Raw genomic sequence first — 18,259 nt, forward strand, 5'->3', positions numbered from 1 at the left:
TGTTCAATTAAGCACCTCATTCAAGGCTCAATAATGAGCTGATGAGTGAAATTGTATATATATATTAAAGTCAGAGAAACACTACACTGTGCAGCACTGTGGCCCTGTTAAAAAAAGGCCAGTGTATTATTTATTTTCTTCCACTGGCTGACGTCTTTTGAGGCAATGAGAGTGGTAGCAGAAGTGTAAGGAACAAATATAATGAAAGTACCACAGTCTCTTAAGAACGCACTGATAGTGGAGAAATTCATGCATTTTAATAGATGAGATTTCATTAACTGTTTGTAAACACTGGCAGAAGGGGTTGAGGGGTTTTGTATGAAACCCAAAAGGGCCATTTCACTTGTTGGTGTATTTTACTCCATTTTTACAGTGATAACAAGATAACATTATTTTCATATGTCAAGATCTTGTGGTATTTATATCATTATGACAGCAAAAATGTTATATTGTTGAGATCTCGAGTTATTTACATCATTATGAAGGCATAATGGGGATTGTTTTATCAATGTAACATTCAGTGTGTTGTGGTAATGACATCAATATCCTTGGTAAAAAACACTTCATGATAATGATATAAATAACGAGAAAAAACAGAGTAAACAGAGTAAAAAAAACCTGAGAAAATCATGAATCTTTAGGTCTTCTGTTGTTTTATCAGTTTATAACATTGATTGTCTCTTTTCTTTGGCACTGAATCAACCTGCTCCTTTTTTCTTTTCTATGTGTTGTTTAAACAAACGCTGTTACAGTTTCCATCTCCCGCGTCCCCCTCACTCTGCATCCTCTTTTTGCCCTCAGCATTAATGATCTCGGAAATATTGTATTGTTTCATGCAATGTCTTTTATGCTGTACAGTTAGAAAAAAAAGTGTTATTGATTGTAAAGATTTTATAATCTGTAAGTAATTGTGATAAACGCTCAGATGTCCAGAGGGTGGTTTAAACACCCATTGCTCTTTTACACACAGGATTGTGATGGGAAAGTGGTCAGTTCCTTCCAATAATTGACATAAATCCTTGCCAGAAATGTGTCACTGATGCTGTAGATTATTGTGTGTGAGATAATAAACAGTGTCACATGTTTAAGTGTGTAAGGTTGTGAATGTATTATGTATTATGCGTACAGAAGAATTGAAATAATAAAACAGATTGTTCATAAGATGGGGCTCCATTTGCTTTCTCAGTCTGAATGGTGTGATTTTGTAGTGGGATTTTCAGTATTCAGCCAGGGCTGGTCAAAAACTATTATATAAACTGTATTACGAGTAACAAAATATATTGTAAGAATATAGTGGTGAGAAAAAGTATGTGCACCCCTTGGGATTAAATGCATCTATGTATAAATCTAGTAAAATCTAGTATATCTAGTATAAATGAGTCTAGTAAATCTAGTAAAATCTAGTAAATCTAGTATAAATGTGTCTATCTTGAATATATCATTCAAATATTCACAGCATAAGCTGGAAAAAGTATGTGAAACCCTTGGCTAATGGCTTCAAAAACGATAACTGGAGTCAGGAGTTAGCAATCTCGGCATCCAAGTAGTTGTAGTAATGAGATTGGAGTTGTGAAGCATGTTGAGTTTGCTAAACTCCGAATTTTGGAGTAGCCCAGTCAGATCCCAGACCCTAACCCAATAGATATGCTGTGGAATGACCTCAAGAGAGCAGTTCAACACCAGATATCTGAAGAATATAGTTGAGCTGAAGCACTTTTGAAAGGAAGAATGGTCCAGTATTCCTCTTGAAAGTTGTGCAGGTCCACAGCTACTGGAGGCACTTGCTTGAGGTTATTTCCGCTAAAGGAGTTTATCATCCTTTTCCACCATAAAAGGTCATAAAGAGGAGATCACATTTTATGACCAGCAAACAACTTAACACCAAAAGGTTCATATACTTTTTTCTTGGTTGCATATAAAGGAATACTCTAGTATTTTTCAACCTAACTTCTATCTGTTTTATGTTGCATGTTCTGTCTATGAGTAAGTATAGAGTAATTGCAAAACTTTGGTTATTTTAATGAGGCTAAAATAATATATTTTACGTTGTGAAAATATTGTGGGCTGGAGGTTAGGGAACCAAGGCACCTAACCCCCAACTGCTCTGCGGGTGCTGTGGATAGGGCTGCCCACCGCTCCAGGCAAGTCGTTCACTGCCCCCTAGTGTATGTGTTTGCTAGTGTGTATGTGGTGTTTCACTGCATGCATGGGTTAAATGAGGAGATGAAATATGAGTCACTTAATCTTAATACAGTACGTTCACAAATTAAGATGCTTTGGTTCAAGAAAAGCATTTTCCCACTAAAGCTAATGGAGTTACTCTGGTAAGGTTGAACGCACCAATCAAATTACATGTTTTGTTGATTGTCTAGGTGAAAAAAAACAACAACATGTAAAGTGTGCCATAACTTTTGCACAGATCACGTTGTTTTCTGTTATTACCCCATATGTTAAATTCAACAAAAAAAAATCAGCGCAATTTGACAAAGGGAGCCCAAACTTTTGCATACTACTGTATATACTGTATACTGTACATGAAAACTCAGAGAATTAGACACACATTTAAAGATTAAGTGATTTAGACTAAGTGCTAAATATCTGATGTGCACCAACACATTGTAATCTGCCAGATGAAGAAATGGGTCTTAATTTAATTGGAGATTATTCCACAACTGTTGCAGGCTTGATTAGTCTGAGGGAGGAGGAAGTCGACCATGAAGTGAACTTTATGCGCGTCCATGGTCAAAATGCCTTGGATTTTGAGTTCAAAAGATTAAGTGCTAATAGGATCAGCCGAGCTGAGACTGTCATCCCATCAGGCTAAATGCCTCGCTCAGACTCTCTCGTCATTTGTGTGCCTTTGGTTTGGTCAGAAAACAGAGCAGGCTAGAGAGGTCCAGCTACTGCTCACACGACGAGTCTCAGTCTTCTCTTAGCTAATCATGCATCTCTTCAGCTATTCAGAAAAAAAGGAATACTAGAATATGTGTTTTTGGCATTCTGGGATATGTAGTCTGCAGTGAACAGTTAGGGCCATCAAACTGATATAGGATCAGACTGAAGCCTGTAGGGTGAATCAATCAAGATGAAAAGCATGTGGAATATTACTTACACTGTACAGAGGAGGATAATAGCAAATTCAACAGTCTCTATATATCTTCCTATTATTAGTATTATTATTATTATTATTATTGCTTTTGTTGTTGTTGATGTTATTTTTATTATATTTTTATCATTGTCGTGGTTGTTCTGTAATAATAGTGTCAGATTAAAAGTAAATAAACATCCTGCATTTAAATTTTAAATTCACAATAATAAGTTAACAGGACAAAAAACACAGATTGCTGTCCTTTTAATTTTAACTGCTAGAAGTTCGATTCACTCTAATTTTTTAAAGAATGTTCACTCACTTTTTAAGGCACCAATTACATTTTACTGTTGCTATTGTCTGCTGTTGCTGTTATTTTTATCATTGCATTTGCTGTTATTATTGTTGTTGTTGCTTTGGTTGTTATTTAGCAATATTATTATACATATAACAATATCATCATTATATTGTTGATGATGCTGCTGTTGCTGTTGCTGCTGTTGATGAAGATGCATATGTATTTGTGTGTGTGAATGTGCTGGACCAGGTTTATGCCACATTGTGGAGACCAAAAGCTGTTCATACAATCATATTGTGGGGACCTCTCTTCTTTGTAAATGTAATGTAACCCTTGTGTGGTGTTGATGTTGTTGTTACTCAGTGGTCTGGAGGACCAACCGCATTATTGTTTTTTTTTATATAATAACCATAACAATTTATGTAAAAATACCAGAAGTTTAAAATATCACAAGTGGTCAGCGTAGAGTTCTCCTTTAGCAGCCTGTCCATGCTGTCCACCCTCACACACACGCACACATGTATAAACACATACACACACAGACGCACACTAACAGCAGGCCATGTAGGAGGAGAACAGAGTGAAGGACACAGCACTTCCACGCTTTTATTCTCTGTGGGATCACCCCAACACCACATGTGTAATATAAATATGTAGGGGGTAAACAGTGTGAAGATACTGAAAATGTGTTATTTTATATGTTCTTCACAGAAAATGAACAAAGACCAAGGAATCTGAGGTGGAAATAATATGAAATTGCATCATTTTTTATTTTGATAAACATTGAAAATGACTCACACAGTCCTGAACACCACACAAAGGTCAAGGTTGGGGTTAGGGTTAGGGCTAGAATTAGGCTAGTATTACTTCTTGGTAAGTTTTGGGTAAGTCTCCAGTAAATAAATGGGAGTCTATGAAATGGTCCCACAATTCATAGAAACAAGATTGTGTGTGTGTGTGTTTGTGTGTGTGTGTGTGTGTGTGTGTGTGCGTGCGTGTGTGTGTGTGTGTGTGTGTGTGTGTGTGTGTGTGTGTGTGTGTGCGTGTGCGTGTGTGTGTGTGTGTGTGTGAATCTGTTAAACATTAGGTTTCCCTCACACACTTAGTTTCACTCTTTTATATTCATGGCTCTAAATGTGGCTAGTAACCCAGTTTCTGTCTTTGTTCTGTATTTGTTCCTTTCTCCATTGAGGACTCATGAATAAAAAGCTTAGGGAGCCTAATAGACCATTATCTCTCGTAATAACATACAATCCAAATAGTAGAAATAAAGGGGGGTTTTGTTTTAGTGTTTTAAGGGGAGAAAAGCGTAATCCTTAAACAGCGTGTGGCCTGCGGATTACCAAACTGCTGTCAGTCTTACTTCACCACTAATTACGCGTATCCATTCAGTGCTGAGGAAGTTGACAAATTCTTCCAATTAAGTTCACCTCAATCACAAAGTCACACACACACACGCGCACACACACACACACACACACACACACACACACAGATGCCTCTTCAGCTCATCTTGGGTCCGGAGAAGTGAGGATGAAGGAGTCTGTAAGGGAGATTAGTGGCTTTGTATGTTTAACCGTCAGTATTGAGCAGCGATTCTCGTAGCCAAAATTCAAACGGCTCATTTATATTAAATGGACACTCACTGGTCACTTGATCTCTTGTAGCTCCACCTTGCTGATGTACAGTTAGAGTCTGTAGCCCATCTGATTATACACACTTTATGCTAGTGATCTTCTAGCCCTTCATCAGGGGTCAGTTCCTGACCACAGAGCCTGGTAATTGATGACTAGCTATGCATAAACACATGAGCTACAATGTGATCATCCCAAGCTTACTGACATGTGTAAATATGTCTCTATGCCTCACTCATACCATCATCACACCTATAATATCTGGTCAACAGTGGTCTCGTGGTGGTCTCTTTCCACTGATGAATGTGGTAGAAGGGCTGATAACATATACTCAATAGATGAGCTACAGTCAGTAACTTTAAACCTATAAAAATCCACTTGTATGGCAGGTGTTTCTAATAAAGTGAGCAGTTTTTATAGGTAATTTTGTTTTAATAACAATATATTAACAATTTATTGACTTTTTGTCCAGTTAAACTCCATGGACAAACCAGTGAGACCAGTTTTACTCATTTAGGAAGAATGTGCACTGAGATGTGGTGCTATGGTGACAAGTGCACTGAGATTCAGTATGTGTGATTTTCTTCCACATGAAGTGGGAGAAGTAGATTGAAAAGATGGTTTAAAGCTGTGTAAGGGTCTTTGGGAGGAGCCCTGAGCCCATCCGACCAATCTGAGTCCTCCCTGATGTGCCGTGGGGGATGAAATATACACAAAAGCCCCCCGGCTGAGGGGTCTGTATAAAAGTCCCACAAGGACGTTGAATCGTCACTACACTCATGAGCTGGACCAAGGTGATGCCTTCAGCCTCTGAAGCGACCCACAGCTTTCTACAGCAGCGGAATGATCTCAGTCACTTTTAGACCTGACCGAGAAATAAAGACACCTGAAAGCTGGAAGATCACTTTTGTGCCCGGTTTACAGATTGATTTCTACTAGCTGTCAGGCACTGGGAGCAACTTGGACTGGTGTTTATTTGGTTGTTTTTTTGGTTGTTTTATTGTGTTTTGTTTATTTTTTATTTTGTTTTTTTGCCTTTTTATTTCTTGAAACTTGACTCGATTAATTTGGTGGCTGTCATTTACTGGAAGCAACTTTTTTCCCAATTTTTTAAATATTTGTACTACGAATTCAATGCGTCTTGTCGGAGCGCAGTGTCAGAGCATGGAGGAGCAGCTGTCCCCGTCTATGCATGTGGCACGTGCTGCTGGACCTCAGGCCAGAGTCCACAGCATTGAGGCCATTCTGGGTTTTAGAGAGGAGAAGATGCTCCAGGTCGAAACCTGTGGGACCAGAGGGACCACGAAAACAGACACAAACTCCGAAAGCTTCCAGGGTGAGTTACTGCTACATTGCACTGTACTGCACTTTATGATACTGTCCTATGCTAAAATATACTACTCCACAATGTACTGTATACTGTACTGTACTACACTATACTATATTACGCTATACTATGCTGTACTATGCTATTAGTTGGATACACATAAGTTGCTAAAGATATTTGAGCCCTTAAATTATATTTGTATTATTCAGATATTAATCTCAGGATTTAAAACTCAGAAATTACTGTAAATTATTCAGCAACTACTATAAATTATTCAGTAACTTTTATAAAGTCGTCAGTATCCACTATGAATTACTCAACATTATCTGTGAAGTTAGTTCTGTAGTTGTGAGCGTGAGGAACTGAAATGTGGACCAACTGAGTGTTTCAGGGGGTTAAATTGAACTTTTTTATAGCTTTTTAGTAATAATTTCTATCTGGTCTAGATACTGAGTTGATTGAAACACCAACTCAAACCCATTTGCAATATTCTGAATAATATCAGAGAACTGCTAATTGGAGAAATTAAAAAGGCTCAGCAGTTCAACCAGTTCAAGATGACCCGCAGTTGATTTATACATCATCAGTGTTGGAATAAAGTCTCATATTTCTAAAATGGTTTATAGGTAAAAAACATTCTGAACTTATAATAGAAGTTGATGAAAACAGATTTTTAGATGATTTCTGTTGGTATTTGTCACTAAATTAACACAATGTAAAGGGCAATTTAAATTTTTCCGGTTTTGACAAATAGCATATCATATCATTGATATGAGGTCTTGTATAGTCTAGTTTAACTCAGCACAACTCTGCTTCAGCAGTAATTCACTACATACTTTAGTGTTTTCCTACCTGCTCATCACCTCATTCCCAAAGCCTCAGTGAGACTAAAACAGTGGTATTAGAGCAGGACAACAAAAGGATAGTCACCGCAAAATTGACCTGTACACTCCTTATGGGCACAGAGAGTCTGTAATGCTTGTGTGCGCTCAGGTACAGGGCCGTTTCAACGCGTCAGTAGGGCCATTTATGCTCTAGTTGCCGACACTGAAATCTGCTCAGTTACAAATTAAGAATAGAAGATCAAAGCTAATACACATCACATATTTTACATAATCTCTACACACCAAAGCATATGTGTATATATAGACATTGACACGTTAATTAATTGGGATGTAAAAAAAATATCGGTCTGAAGATGGTGATTCAATGGCACTGACTTCTGAATATTATAATAAGTTATAGACAGACCATAATATTAAACTTTGTAAATAGTTCCTCCAGTGACACCAGAGTATTTTGTATATTTAAAAAAAATGTTTATATATCTCACCTGTACCAAGACAATTGACTTGAATGTGGTGAAACCTGATATTTTGTGCAGCACTAAGTCTTTTCCTGTAACATTATTGAATCAAAACATTTATATATAGGTTTATAGATATTATTAACTTCAATATAAAAGTTAAATAACCCTATATATGTGTGTGTGTGTGTGTGTGTGTGTGTGTGTGTGTGTGTGTGTGTGTGTGTGTGTGTGTGTGTGTGTGTGTGAGTAGATGCCCCTTCAAGCCCAGACCGTAAGAAGCACCGGCGGAACAGGACCACCTTCACCACGTTTCAGCTGCATGAGCTGGAGAGGGCCTTCGAGCGGTCACACTACCCAGACGTTTACAGCAGAGAAGAACTCGCACTGAAGGTCAACCTGCCAGAAGTACGTGTCCAGGTGAGAGAGTGTCTAATATAAACTATTATAAAATTATGGATTTTAAGAAAATTACAATAAAACTACATTTATTTTTATGTCTTCTTCATTTTTTACAATAAACTGTGCATTCGAAATATGGAATCAGGTGAATCTCAATACATAACATGGTACAAAAACGGAACTAAAAAAATTAGACAAATCTTTAAATCAAATTTACATTAAATCAATGTAAATTATTGTGAAAGTAGGACTAGTAGACTATGGAGGACTACAAATAACAAACTTTTGCAATTTTAGTGACAAAACTAAATTCTGGTGTAAGACTTTTTTTTTTTTTTTTACCGGCTTACAGATTTATGACATCCAAATTCAGTAACTACATGGGAAGCAATGGCTGAGTTATTCTTTGGTTATATGAACTGAAATAAGTACAGGAATCTGACCATATGAGGGGTTAATGAAGTCAGTATCAGTGTTTAAGTGTTCATAGAAACTCTAATAGTAAGTGGAACTTACTGAGATTTCAGCGCTGCATTTTAAGAGTTATTTTATGTTGTACTTCATTAACAGTCCCATTGTGATGTCATACTGACTGATCACTTCTACCAGTCACTTGACAGTTAGAACTACACTGCACTGCACTGACTTAATAACAATTTTGATAAATTCCAACAAAAGTTAGTAACTGTCCACTTCTGTAGTGCACGATCCATCACCACAGATAATCATTATGAGGTTTCCCTGTGCTTAAAAATTAAAGAAGACACGCTAACACAAAACTCAGTAATTCAGTGACTGCCTGCTGTCTTTTATTATGAGTGTACAGTGGATAGCAATTAGGCTAGACAAGCTAGAGAATTCACTAAGAAGTCAAAACAGATGGCTTTCCAAGCTCTTTATTAATCCTCCATTAATACGTGACCCCCAGGTGTGGTTCCAGAACCGTCGTGCTAAGTGGCGTCGTCAGGAGAAGCTGGAGGTCAGCTCCATTAAGCTCCAGGACTCGTCCATGCTGTCCTTCCCCAGGTCGGCTGCTCCAGGGCTGGGCAGTGGTGGCCTGCCGCTGGATCCTTGGCTGACTGGGCCCATTTCGGGTCCTATCTCGTCCCCTAGTTCACCCTTACAGTCTCTGCCGGGCTTTATGACCTCTCAGCCTTCCAGCTACACCCCTCCGCCTTTTCTGGGCCACCCTCTACCCCACCTCGGTCCAGTGTGCCCCCCTCCACCCCTGCCGGCCTACCAGTGCTCAGGCTTCATGGACAAACTCAGTCTGGAGGAGTCAGACCCTCGCAACTCCAGCATAGCATCGCTGAGAATGAAGGCCAAGGAGCACATTCAGTCCATAGGGAAGACATGGTAGAGGGCAGAACATTATAGACTGCAATGCTGCACTACGACAAACCAGACCTATGGAGTCGTATGGGGTCCTACAGGGTCAAACAAACCAAGCTGGATGCATCCTGATGGTATATTTGCCACGGAACCTGTCACACTGTGCCCACTGTCCAGCAAAGCCTGAACTGAAGCCCTTTAGGACTCTCTTTGGATGACAATCAAAGCAGAGACTTAAACAAAGCAGAAAACGTTTATAGCACATCACTGTTGCACTGTTGAAGTGCATTCAGAGAGTGCATTTCCCTATTTTTATAATATATCTTATTTTCTTAATTGATAAATGCAAAAACAAAAGGCATTGGCTCCAGCAAATCACAAAGTATCAATTGCATTCAGAGGCTGAATTTGAGACATTTTGCCCTATTTTTATAATGTATCTTACACTGTTTCTTGGTAAGAGCTAAAGTAAAAGGCATTTGCTCCAGCCAGTCAAATAAAGCAGTAGTATGAGGGATGTATATTTCAAGCCATTCATGCTGTCACATTCCCACGTTTGAGATTCTGTTTCTCGCTTCACTGTGATTGACACAGTGCCAATACAATCTATTTATTCTTCCAGGTGTGTTCCAACGGTTTTATTCCCATTATTTTTGTAAAACACTCCTGTGTGTGTGTGTGTGTGTGTGTGTGTGTGTGTGTGTGTGTGTGTGTGTGTATGCTGAGTGTAATTTTGCAAGGATGTCCATATAAAATGTTCATTAAAACATTTCCATAAACCTGAGATCATTCATGCATCTCTGCATAGCCATTTAAATAAAGCAGTTTGTTTATTTGGTTGTGTTTAAGGTGATGAAAAACACACAATCCACGGTATCGCTTTAAAAATGGTACAGAAAAATCAAAAAGTATTTTCTAAGTTTATAAATTAAAAAAAAGAAAGAAATGACGTTTTGGCCCACATTCTAGGTCTTCATCAGATGTGCAGGACAAAAAAGAGAACATGTAAAAACTTGCACAGATTGAGACAGAGAGACTCGGCTTAAGAGACACAGCGAAAAACCTTAAGATTAAAAAATAGTAAAGACAAAAATAAGGCGTGTGTGGGTTTCAAGTCGTTTGTTTGGATTAATGGATTCATAATCAATTAACAAATTAACAAATAGATTAATTATTCAATACACACACACACACACACACACACACACACACACAAAAACACCGTCCATGATATTGCATGCTTTTGCTTCCCCCTAGTGGTCATTAGCGCAACTGTAGGCTTCACAGGCTTCACTGTATTATTTCTACACGATGTCAAAGGAGAATGGGAAATAAACATTGCCACAGCAATGAGAAACCCGTTTTCATACGCAGAATCCCGATTATTGCTTATTTAATTATTAACACTGTTAATGGACATGAAGCCCATGGGTTGACGAATTAGAGATCATTGCTGTCTTGGTCCACAAGAGGGCGCTGTCTGTCGTTGAGGTTTTTTGGTGTTATTTGTGGTAAAACCAAGGCCTTCGTGAGTGCTGGCAGCGGAGGGTAAATGTAATGAATGCTACTAGAACATTTTGTCTGTAACAAACTAAACTAATTATGTACTGCGATCCCGGACACATCACGATTCATTAAAAAGCCTAATATATTTTCAATCATGGCCCAAGTAACGTGATGATATCGTATAATGTGGTCTCTGGCTCACTCTAAGCTAGATGGGGGCTGCATGGTACCAGAAAAGGTTTTCTTTGACTTCTTTGAGTAGTGGAACCCTTTTCTAGTGGGATATAGAACCTTTTTAAAAAGGTTCTTTAAAGACAGGTTCTCCATCATGGAGAGGAGAAGTGAACCATTTAAGCATTTTTCACACACATAGGAAATGAAAATCATTTCAAATTAACTGCTAGAACCACAGGCTTCAAGGTATTCAGTTTAAAATATGATGAAAGGTTGAATATGAATTTTAAAATATTCAAATCAGATTATCCAGTTATTGCTTACAATATTTGAGAAACTAATTATGAGCGTAAGAAACTGCCCTACTGCAAAATAAAAAAAAAGCATACACTCTTTAAAAAGATGGTTTTTCAAGGGTTCTTTATCAAAGGGAATGGTTCTATTTAGAACCATGACTTCTACATAGAACCATTTCACGCTTAAATGGTTCTTTCCATTTTAAGATGGAAAATGTGTTGTATAGGGTTCTATATAGAAACTTTTTCAAAAGGTTCTATATAGCACCCAAAAGGGTTCTTCTATTGTTATAAGCTTGAAATCGTAACCATAGAAGTACTCTTTTTGGAGATATATAGAACCAATTAAAAAAAGTTCTATGCAGAACCCTGTACAACACATTCTCCATCTTAAAAACCTTTTCACCATGCAAAGAACCATTTAAGCATGAAATGGTTCTATGTAGAATTCATGGTTCTAAATAGAACCATTCCCTTTGCTAAAGACCCCTTGAAGAACCAGCTTTTTTAAGAGTGTAGAAACTGTTAAAAGTTTCTGTTCCAGTTGGTGTCCAGTAGTCAGCAGTGGTATATGTGTTTTCCTGATGGTTTGATGTCACAGTGAATTCCAGATGCATTTGATGGTTTTCCAGTGCGACCTAAAGGTGTCCTACAGTTCTAATGATAACAATTAAGCCAATTCCTGTTAGAAAGCAAAAGCGTCTGGTTCTAGTGGTCTTCAGTAGAGTAGTGTGGGCTCACATATGGGCCTTTAGGGTTTTTTAAAACACACACAAAAATGGCTTGTTTGCTAGTTTCTTGTTTGCCTTCAGTCTGTAAAGCTTGTCCAACCCAGCAGCAGTAGCTACTACCAACTACCAGCTCTCCCCACAAGCTATCTTATACCCTTGTTTACCCAACCCAGAGGTCAAAACTGAGTTATTGAGTCGACTGCATGGCGTCTATAGAGGCTACGGTCAGATGTCTTTCATTAGAACGTCATTAGACTTGGTACAAAACAGAGAAAGAGAGCGTCACATCTCCAGTATCATTTATTCATCTGTAACAAACGAGCAGAGCTAACAGCAGAGAGAACAGAGTCAGGTTGTGTGAACAGGATGCACTCAAGCACATGATAAAGAAACACCAATTAACATTTCTCACTGCGTGAAAGCTCAGAGTCTGTAATTAGGCCCTTTGTAGTGAGGGGACAGCTGAGAGTGGGAATATGGCTCTTTCGTCATTTGTTATAATTAAGCCCATTAGAGCTGAAATGAGCCGGCCTGCCACTGACCACTAGCCGATAAGTGACGTGTTGACAGTTTTCAATGAAACAACAAAAGAACAAATGTTAATAGAGAATGTATTGTAGAACTGTAAGTGGGTAATGTTAGCCAAGCACATTTCTCACATATTAAAAAAGAAAAAATAAGAGAATATTGCTAAGAATAAATGAAAAATCAGTTAGTAGTGCAAATGGCATTGTGCTAATTGGTTGCTACTAGATTCCACGCTCTGTCATGTCATGCTATTTCTTTAAAGTGTCCCATGAGTTTGATTTGGTTCACAGTTTTCTCTATATTTTGGAGTAATATACTGCCATCTAGTGCATAAAGTTTAACACTACATTAGCCTGGACTTCCAGCCCCCATCTCTTTGTCAATATAGCTTTTGATGAGCCCAGCAAATACACAAATAAATAATAAGGAATGATTTTATTGTATGAACTCACAATGTAAGTGTGAAGTTTGTTAAGCGAGGTGTTCGGCCTAACACTAAAGGTTAATGTGTTGTTGTGTTTTTTTTAGCGCAGCAGTACATCCCTCAGATTCCTAAGTTTTACAGAATTCATTCATTTTATATTGCTTCCATGTTTTTGTCCTTCATTGTTCTCTCTCTGCATGCATCATGCAATTACAGCTTACAACTAACAGGAATTTCAGTGATGTAAAGCAGCCACGACTGCTAGCATGGCATAGCACTGATCCAAAGGCAGGCTAGTATTAGTGTGTGTGTGTATGTACATATCGCTGTTGTCGGAACAAAACCTCATCTCCAAAATGGTAACTTTACAGAAGGAAAAAACATACAATGGACCCAGACATTTATCCAAGTAATTTTGGTCCGTTTCTTTTGGTCCTTTCATCATGAAATTTGACAAACACTGACAAACAACAAAAATGGAGATACAAGGTATTGTTCCAACAGCAGCAATATACACACACACACACATATATATATATATATATATATATATATATATATATATATATATGCATTTCAAATGGCCCACCCCCGAAAAATACACATCAAAGCATGTGCTTTTCAATTTGATTCTTCCACCTTCATGATACATCATCGGAAGGGGCCTGTCCTAGTCTTCAAAATTGAAAACCTCACCCTGTGGACGACTCTGGCGCTGCTGTAGGACACAGGCAGGTGTGTTTACAAATGTAGAGGCCAGAGTCCCTTTAATCACTAAAAGTGTACCAGCAGCATTTGTTTACCATCAGGGAGCCCTGTTTTCTTTATTTTTACATTCAGTGCTGCCATCTAGTGCACACAGCCTAACACCAACACATACAATGGTGTCACGCTGAAAAGTGAAATGTGTTTAATAAACTTGATGTCAAATGTTTTTTTCACATAAAACACGTTGCATCAATACAATTTTGTTTTTATGTTTACTAACATTTGACAATAATTGTGGTGATATTGCTGCTATATGAAACCCCATTACTCCATTCCTCTTTTTACACCATTTGAAGTTCAAGGGTGTTGTCACAACAGCAACAATACAATATTAATGTGGACATAATGCTCACATAGAAATCAAGTAAATTCAAAGCATTTCTCTTTTCAGTGTAATGTGACTGTATCAGGTTATAAAACACTGAGAATGTAAATGCCTAAACTCTGAGATGGTTAAGGTTCAGTGTTTGTGCAGCTGGCTTTCAAGAGGGACTGTATACTATTGCTTTATTATACCACTGCCAAATCAGATGACTTCATAATAATCAAGTTACTGATCAGCTGAAGTGCTGCTCAGTTTTTATGTGTAAGTGCTCACAGACAGTGCCTTTATATCACACTGAAATTTATTCAAATGTTTAAAGCTTTATTGAATGTTTGATGAAACATCACTCTCATTAATAATTTAAAGTAAGATACATTAACGTGAAGGTCTATAAAACAAAAGCTACCATTATTGTATTCATATGCGAGATGTTTTAGATGTACATATAAAAATATAACTTATGTTATATAGATGCAGTGCAGAATGAAAAGACTAATGCATATTACTTTATTTTTCTAACAGAGACAGCTGTGATGCACTGTGATGCAATCTTGATTCAGCTGCTTCAAACTACAAAGAGTCTCTGATAAATCAGGGAGAAGTGCTTGTTTTCAGCTTGTATCGGCATCTTTCATGTTAAAAGCCTGTAGCAAAAGCTTCGCTGCCTGTACAAGAGAAGAGTGAAAGTGCATTAGACATTATTCTTTAGTTATCCAACGTCATATCATATCACAATTAATTACATCATTTTAGACTTTTCTGAGTGCCCTGAGGACATTGTCAGTACTTCTAAAACACTGAACAACTGCATGTTTCAGTAAAAAGAGATGCAAAACAGGCTCTTAAGTGATTTTTCCGACAATGCTGGGATTTCCGACAATGCTGGGAGCCCAAAAGAGGTTAACTGGTCTTGATGTGAAATAGTGCAGCTCAATATGTGAAATGTTGGAAACAAAATATTTACTGTACTCATAGCATTTGATTGCACTTTTTAAATGAATTAAATATTGGGAGATTGCACCTGTTCCCACTCATCAAATTAAAAAAAAAAAAAAATCTAATATCATGATAGGTATTGTGTTTTTGAAAATGTCTTCAGGAATTGTTATTAGGGTTGTCATTAACATTTAGATTAGTGCCGATTATTTTGAAGATTATCCAGTTGTGTAATCAGACAAAGGCCAATAAAAACAATAAAATGGACTTATTGTGAAATGGACTTACTGAAAAATAACAAACTACGCACTGAATTTTTTAATATAATTAGCAAAAAGTGAAACAAGAAAGCCTTTAAAAATAATATCAAAAGTGGCAAAATGAATAAATATATGAAATTCAGACTCTCTTTGTTACTATAAGACAGAGGCATAGAAGAATTTACAATATGCATTATAATCATGCAAATCATGACTGATCACTGCACATTCACTGAGAAGGTAAATAGAGTTAAATCATTTAATCCTGACAAATATTTTTGCCGCCTTGTGCAGCCATACTGGAAGTAATAGCACGTCTTGATTGAGTTTTACAGCAGCCAACTCTCCCGCTCACCTGTTCCCTCTCTCGCTCAAGCTGTTCTTCCAATAATTTCCTCTGCTCCAGAGCACGCTGCTGTCTCAGACTGGTGTCTCTCTCTAGTTCATTCTCTGGTCCAGCCAGAGCAGTGATGAGTGCCTGCAGAAATCTGGACGGCTGTGTGTGTTCCTCGGCCTCTGGTGCAGTTAAATACTGCTCATTTCCGCCGTCCAGTTCGTCTGAGAACAGAGGCTCATCTATGCTCTTCTTTCCCATCAGGTGTCCTGTGGAAAAGCAGCAGAAGTCCATTAGGAGACAGGTCTGACTCAGAGCTGCTTGATCATTTGAGACGTCAAAACACATCCAGTCTACTGTCAACACAATTTAGAGTCATTTCAAGCTTTTGCCATGACCTGACATGGATAGTTCACAGAGAAAGGCTTCCACAGTAAGAATACAGGCTACTAGTTATGTTCTGAAAAACACTTACAATCATGTTTTTGGAAAAAATAGTAATTTAAATAAATACATAGGCATTTTTTAACTTAATCTCCATCTGCTGTATCTGTCATAAACTGTCAATTACCACAGACAATCATTTTGATTCACCTATACTTCAGCACCTGCTCAGTGTCCCCTATTATAAAGGTGTTGTCTGTTCTTTTCTAAACACAGGGAAATGTCCTGTTTCCATAGATTTCAAGGATTGTTTGCAGAATGAAGTGTGAAGTGTGATTTTTTCCAGAATGAAGAATTACACTGAATTTTCAACTTTTTTGTATAATAAATAATTATGATGTGAACAAAGTTGTTCAGAGTGGTTTGATGTGAAATGCTCTTCTCTAGAAAGAACGTACTGAGTCAGAATTGTTCACGGTGGTGGTGATGGGAACCAGACATCTTAAGAGTTTAATGCCTCTAAAATCTCCCTCATGAAGTTATTTCATACAATTTTGGCTGAAAATGTTATTGTTCAAATCCATTTATGGTGTAGAGGCATGATGATTTACCATTATCAACATTACATACAAAAACACAGGAGACACGTGTAGATTCACTTGTGGTTTTGAACAGTAAACAAAATGGCAAGATTTGTGTTGTAGATATCACAACTCTGGTTCCCATCACTGAATTTCTTTACGGATGACCATCCACAAGATGGATGGAATCATGAACCAGCCATTCAGAAGCTTGATGACCCAAACAGAAGACAGAATGCTTTGAAACACTATCCATATGGTCACCAGGAGTCAGAATGGATATGGCGGCATTTTGTAAGTTTCTTATAATTTAAATATTTAAGATTTAAGATTTAAATATTCAGTCTGAAACTGCTCCCGAAGAAATCATTTACATCAAAACAAAGTGGTGTTACAAAGCAGTCAGAGGACAGCGTGTATCTAATGACATCACACCATGTCTCAGGTCTCATGCACACCAGCTCTAATCCAGCCTGCTGCTTTCTGAACCCTCTAGACTGGCCAAAATGGGGAGGATCTCACAGAGAACAGCATCTCTACACACTTGGAGGAAATGCACATGAAGAAAGCAGCACGAGGCTGAAGTAACGCATGTGTTTTTTCATGCGGTCATCTTCTGTTTCCTTTAAGCATATATTTCACTTTCACTCATCCACTCATTCATTTAACCATATTTCAACTTCACTAAATCAATCGATCATTTCTTTAACTATTTCACCCACACTTATCCATGTGCTAAAATTCAGAATGCCTTTCCTCCACAATGGTAGCTAAAAAGTCAGGTTAAACAGTTAATACCAAGGAAAAAGATCAACTTAGCATTCACCTTAAGTTTCCATTTCCAGTCAAATCACCAAAACATCCACAGAAACTACCAGTAATCCATAAATCAGCATGATTTATAAATCACACCTACTAAAGATTCAGCTACAGCTCCGTAATGGTCTGGAATATCCTCCAGCTTTCCCTTACAGTCATTTTGCTCTCTGCTATGATTAAAAACCACTATCCACTAACACTTCAGTTTCAGAGCTGACTGTGTATTCCATGCTTATTGAGAAACGATGTTTTTTAACATTCAGTTGTACTAAATCATTCAGACATAATATCAACCCATTAATGTCTGAAATGTCTTCTAAACTCTTCAATCACTCTTCAATCAAGTCCACTGATTTTACTTTGGGGTCTTTTTGCGAGATTCTTGACTGACACTTTAAATTCAGCACAAACGCCCTTTAAATGGGCACAATAAATACCTGGTTATTACACGAATGCCTGAAATCTGAAAGGACGGCTGTTACGTTAAATCAACTGCTGAATGTCCTGTGGCTGAGCTCCACTGTGTCTGCGCTGTTTCATGGAGCTGCTATAAGTGCAGTGAGTGTTACTGATTGCACATAAAGGAGCCGGAGTTAATCAGCCAGCTGCCCTTTAAAGAGGTAAAGCACGGCAGCAAAAACACAGCATTCGCACCCCCTTCACCTTCCTAAAGCATCTGGAGAGCTCTTCACACTACAGCAAACACCATCCTCACAGCCAACATCGACAGGATCTCAGGAGGCAAATTAAACTGAGCGGCAGACCTGAGTTACGTGCCATTTGATGCAGGACTGTGTGAAATAGGT

General features: G+C 37.9%; 2 protein-coding genes across 3 annotated transcripts in view; one reads left to right on the forward strand and one right to left on the reverse strand.

Moving 5' to 3' along the window:
- The first annotated feature begins 5,809 nt into the window (after window positions 1-5,809).
- rx3 (retinal homeobox gene 3) lies at window positions 5,810-10,152 on the forward strand. Of its 2 annotated transcripts, none has more exons than XM_017713634.2 (3): window positions 5,810-6,356; window positions 7,907-8,073; window positions 8,984-10,152. In XM_017713634.2, the coding sequence occupies exons 1-3, from the start codon at window positions 6,155-6,157 to the stop codon at window positions 9,413-9,415; spliced, it is 801 nt and encodes a 266-aa protein (XP_017569123.1). In that variant the 5' UTR covers window positions 5,810-6,154; the 3' UTR covers window positions 9,416-10,152. The 2 variants fall into 2 exon arrangements, with proteins under 2 accessions (XP_017569123.1, XP_037402158.1); XM_037546261.1 differs by having other exon boundaries at window positions 7,907-8,061.
- A 4,480-nt stretch (window positions 10,153-14,632) lies between these two features.
- The window catches only part of LOC108438181 (gastrin-releasing peptide), a 5,029-nt gene continuing 1,402 nt past the window's right edge, over window positions 14,633-18,259 (reverse strand). The window contains exons 2-3 of the mRNA XM_017715814.2: window positions 15,691-15,938; window positions 14,633-14,804 (exon numbers count right to left, since the gene is read on the reverse strand). Coding sequence (XP_017571303.1) covers window positions 14,751-14,804; window positions 15,691-15,938 — 302 coding nt within the window. The 3' untranslated portion in view covers window positions 14,633-14,750. The remainder of the gene's footprint in view (window positions 14,805-15,690; window positions 15,939-18,259) is intronic.

This window comes from Pygocentrus nattereri, chromosome 16 (assembly GCF_015220715.1).
Source record: "Pygocentrus nattereri isolate fPygNat1 chromosome 16, fPygNat1.pri, whole genome shotgun sequence".
In the NCBI taxonomy this organism is placed as follows: domain Eukaryota; kingdom Metazoa; phylum Chordata; class Actinopteri; order Characiformes; family Serrasalmidae; genus Pygocentrus; species Pygocentrus nattereri.

What these genes read in the sequence shown, in the direction of transcription:
- rx3 (XM_017713634.2), top strand. Translation starts at nt 6,155, where the DNA reads ATGCGTCTTGTCGGAGCGCAGTGTCAGAGCATGGAGGAGCAGCTGTCC. An exon ending in AAACTCCGAAAGCTTCCAGG is followed by an intron (nt 6,357 to 7,906) that starts GTGAGTTACTGC and finishes GTGTGTGAGTAG; the next exon opens with ATGCCCCTTCAAGCCCAGAC. An exon ending in TGCCAGAAGTACGTGTCCAG is followed by an intron (nt 8,074 to 8,983) that starts GTGAGAGAGTGT and finishes CGTGACCCCCAG; the next exon opens with GTGTGGTTCCAGAACCGTCG.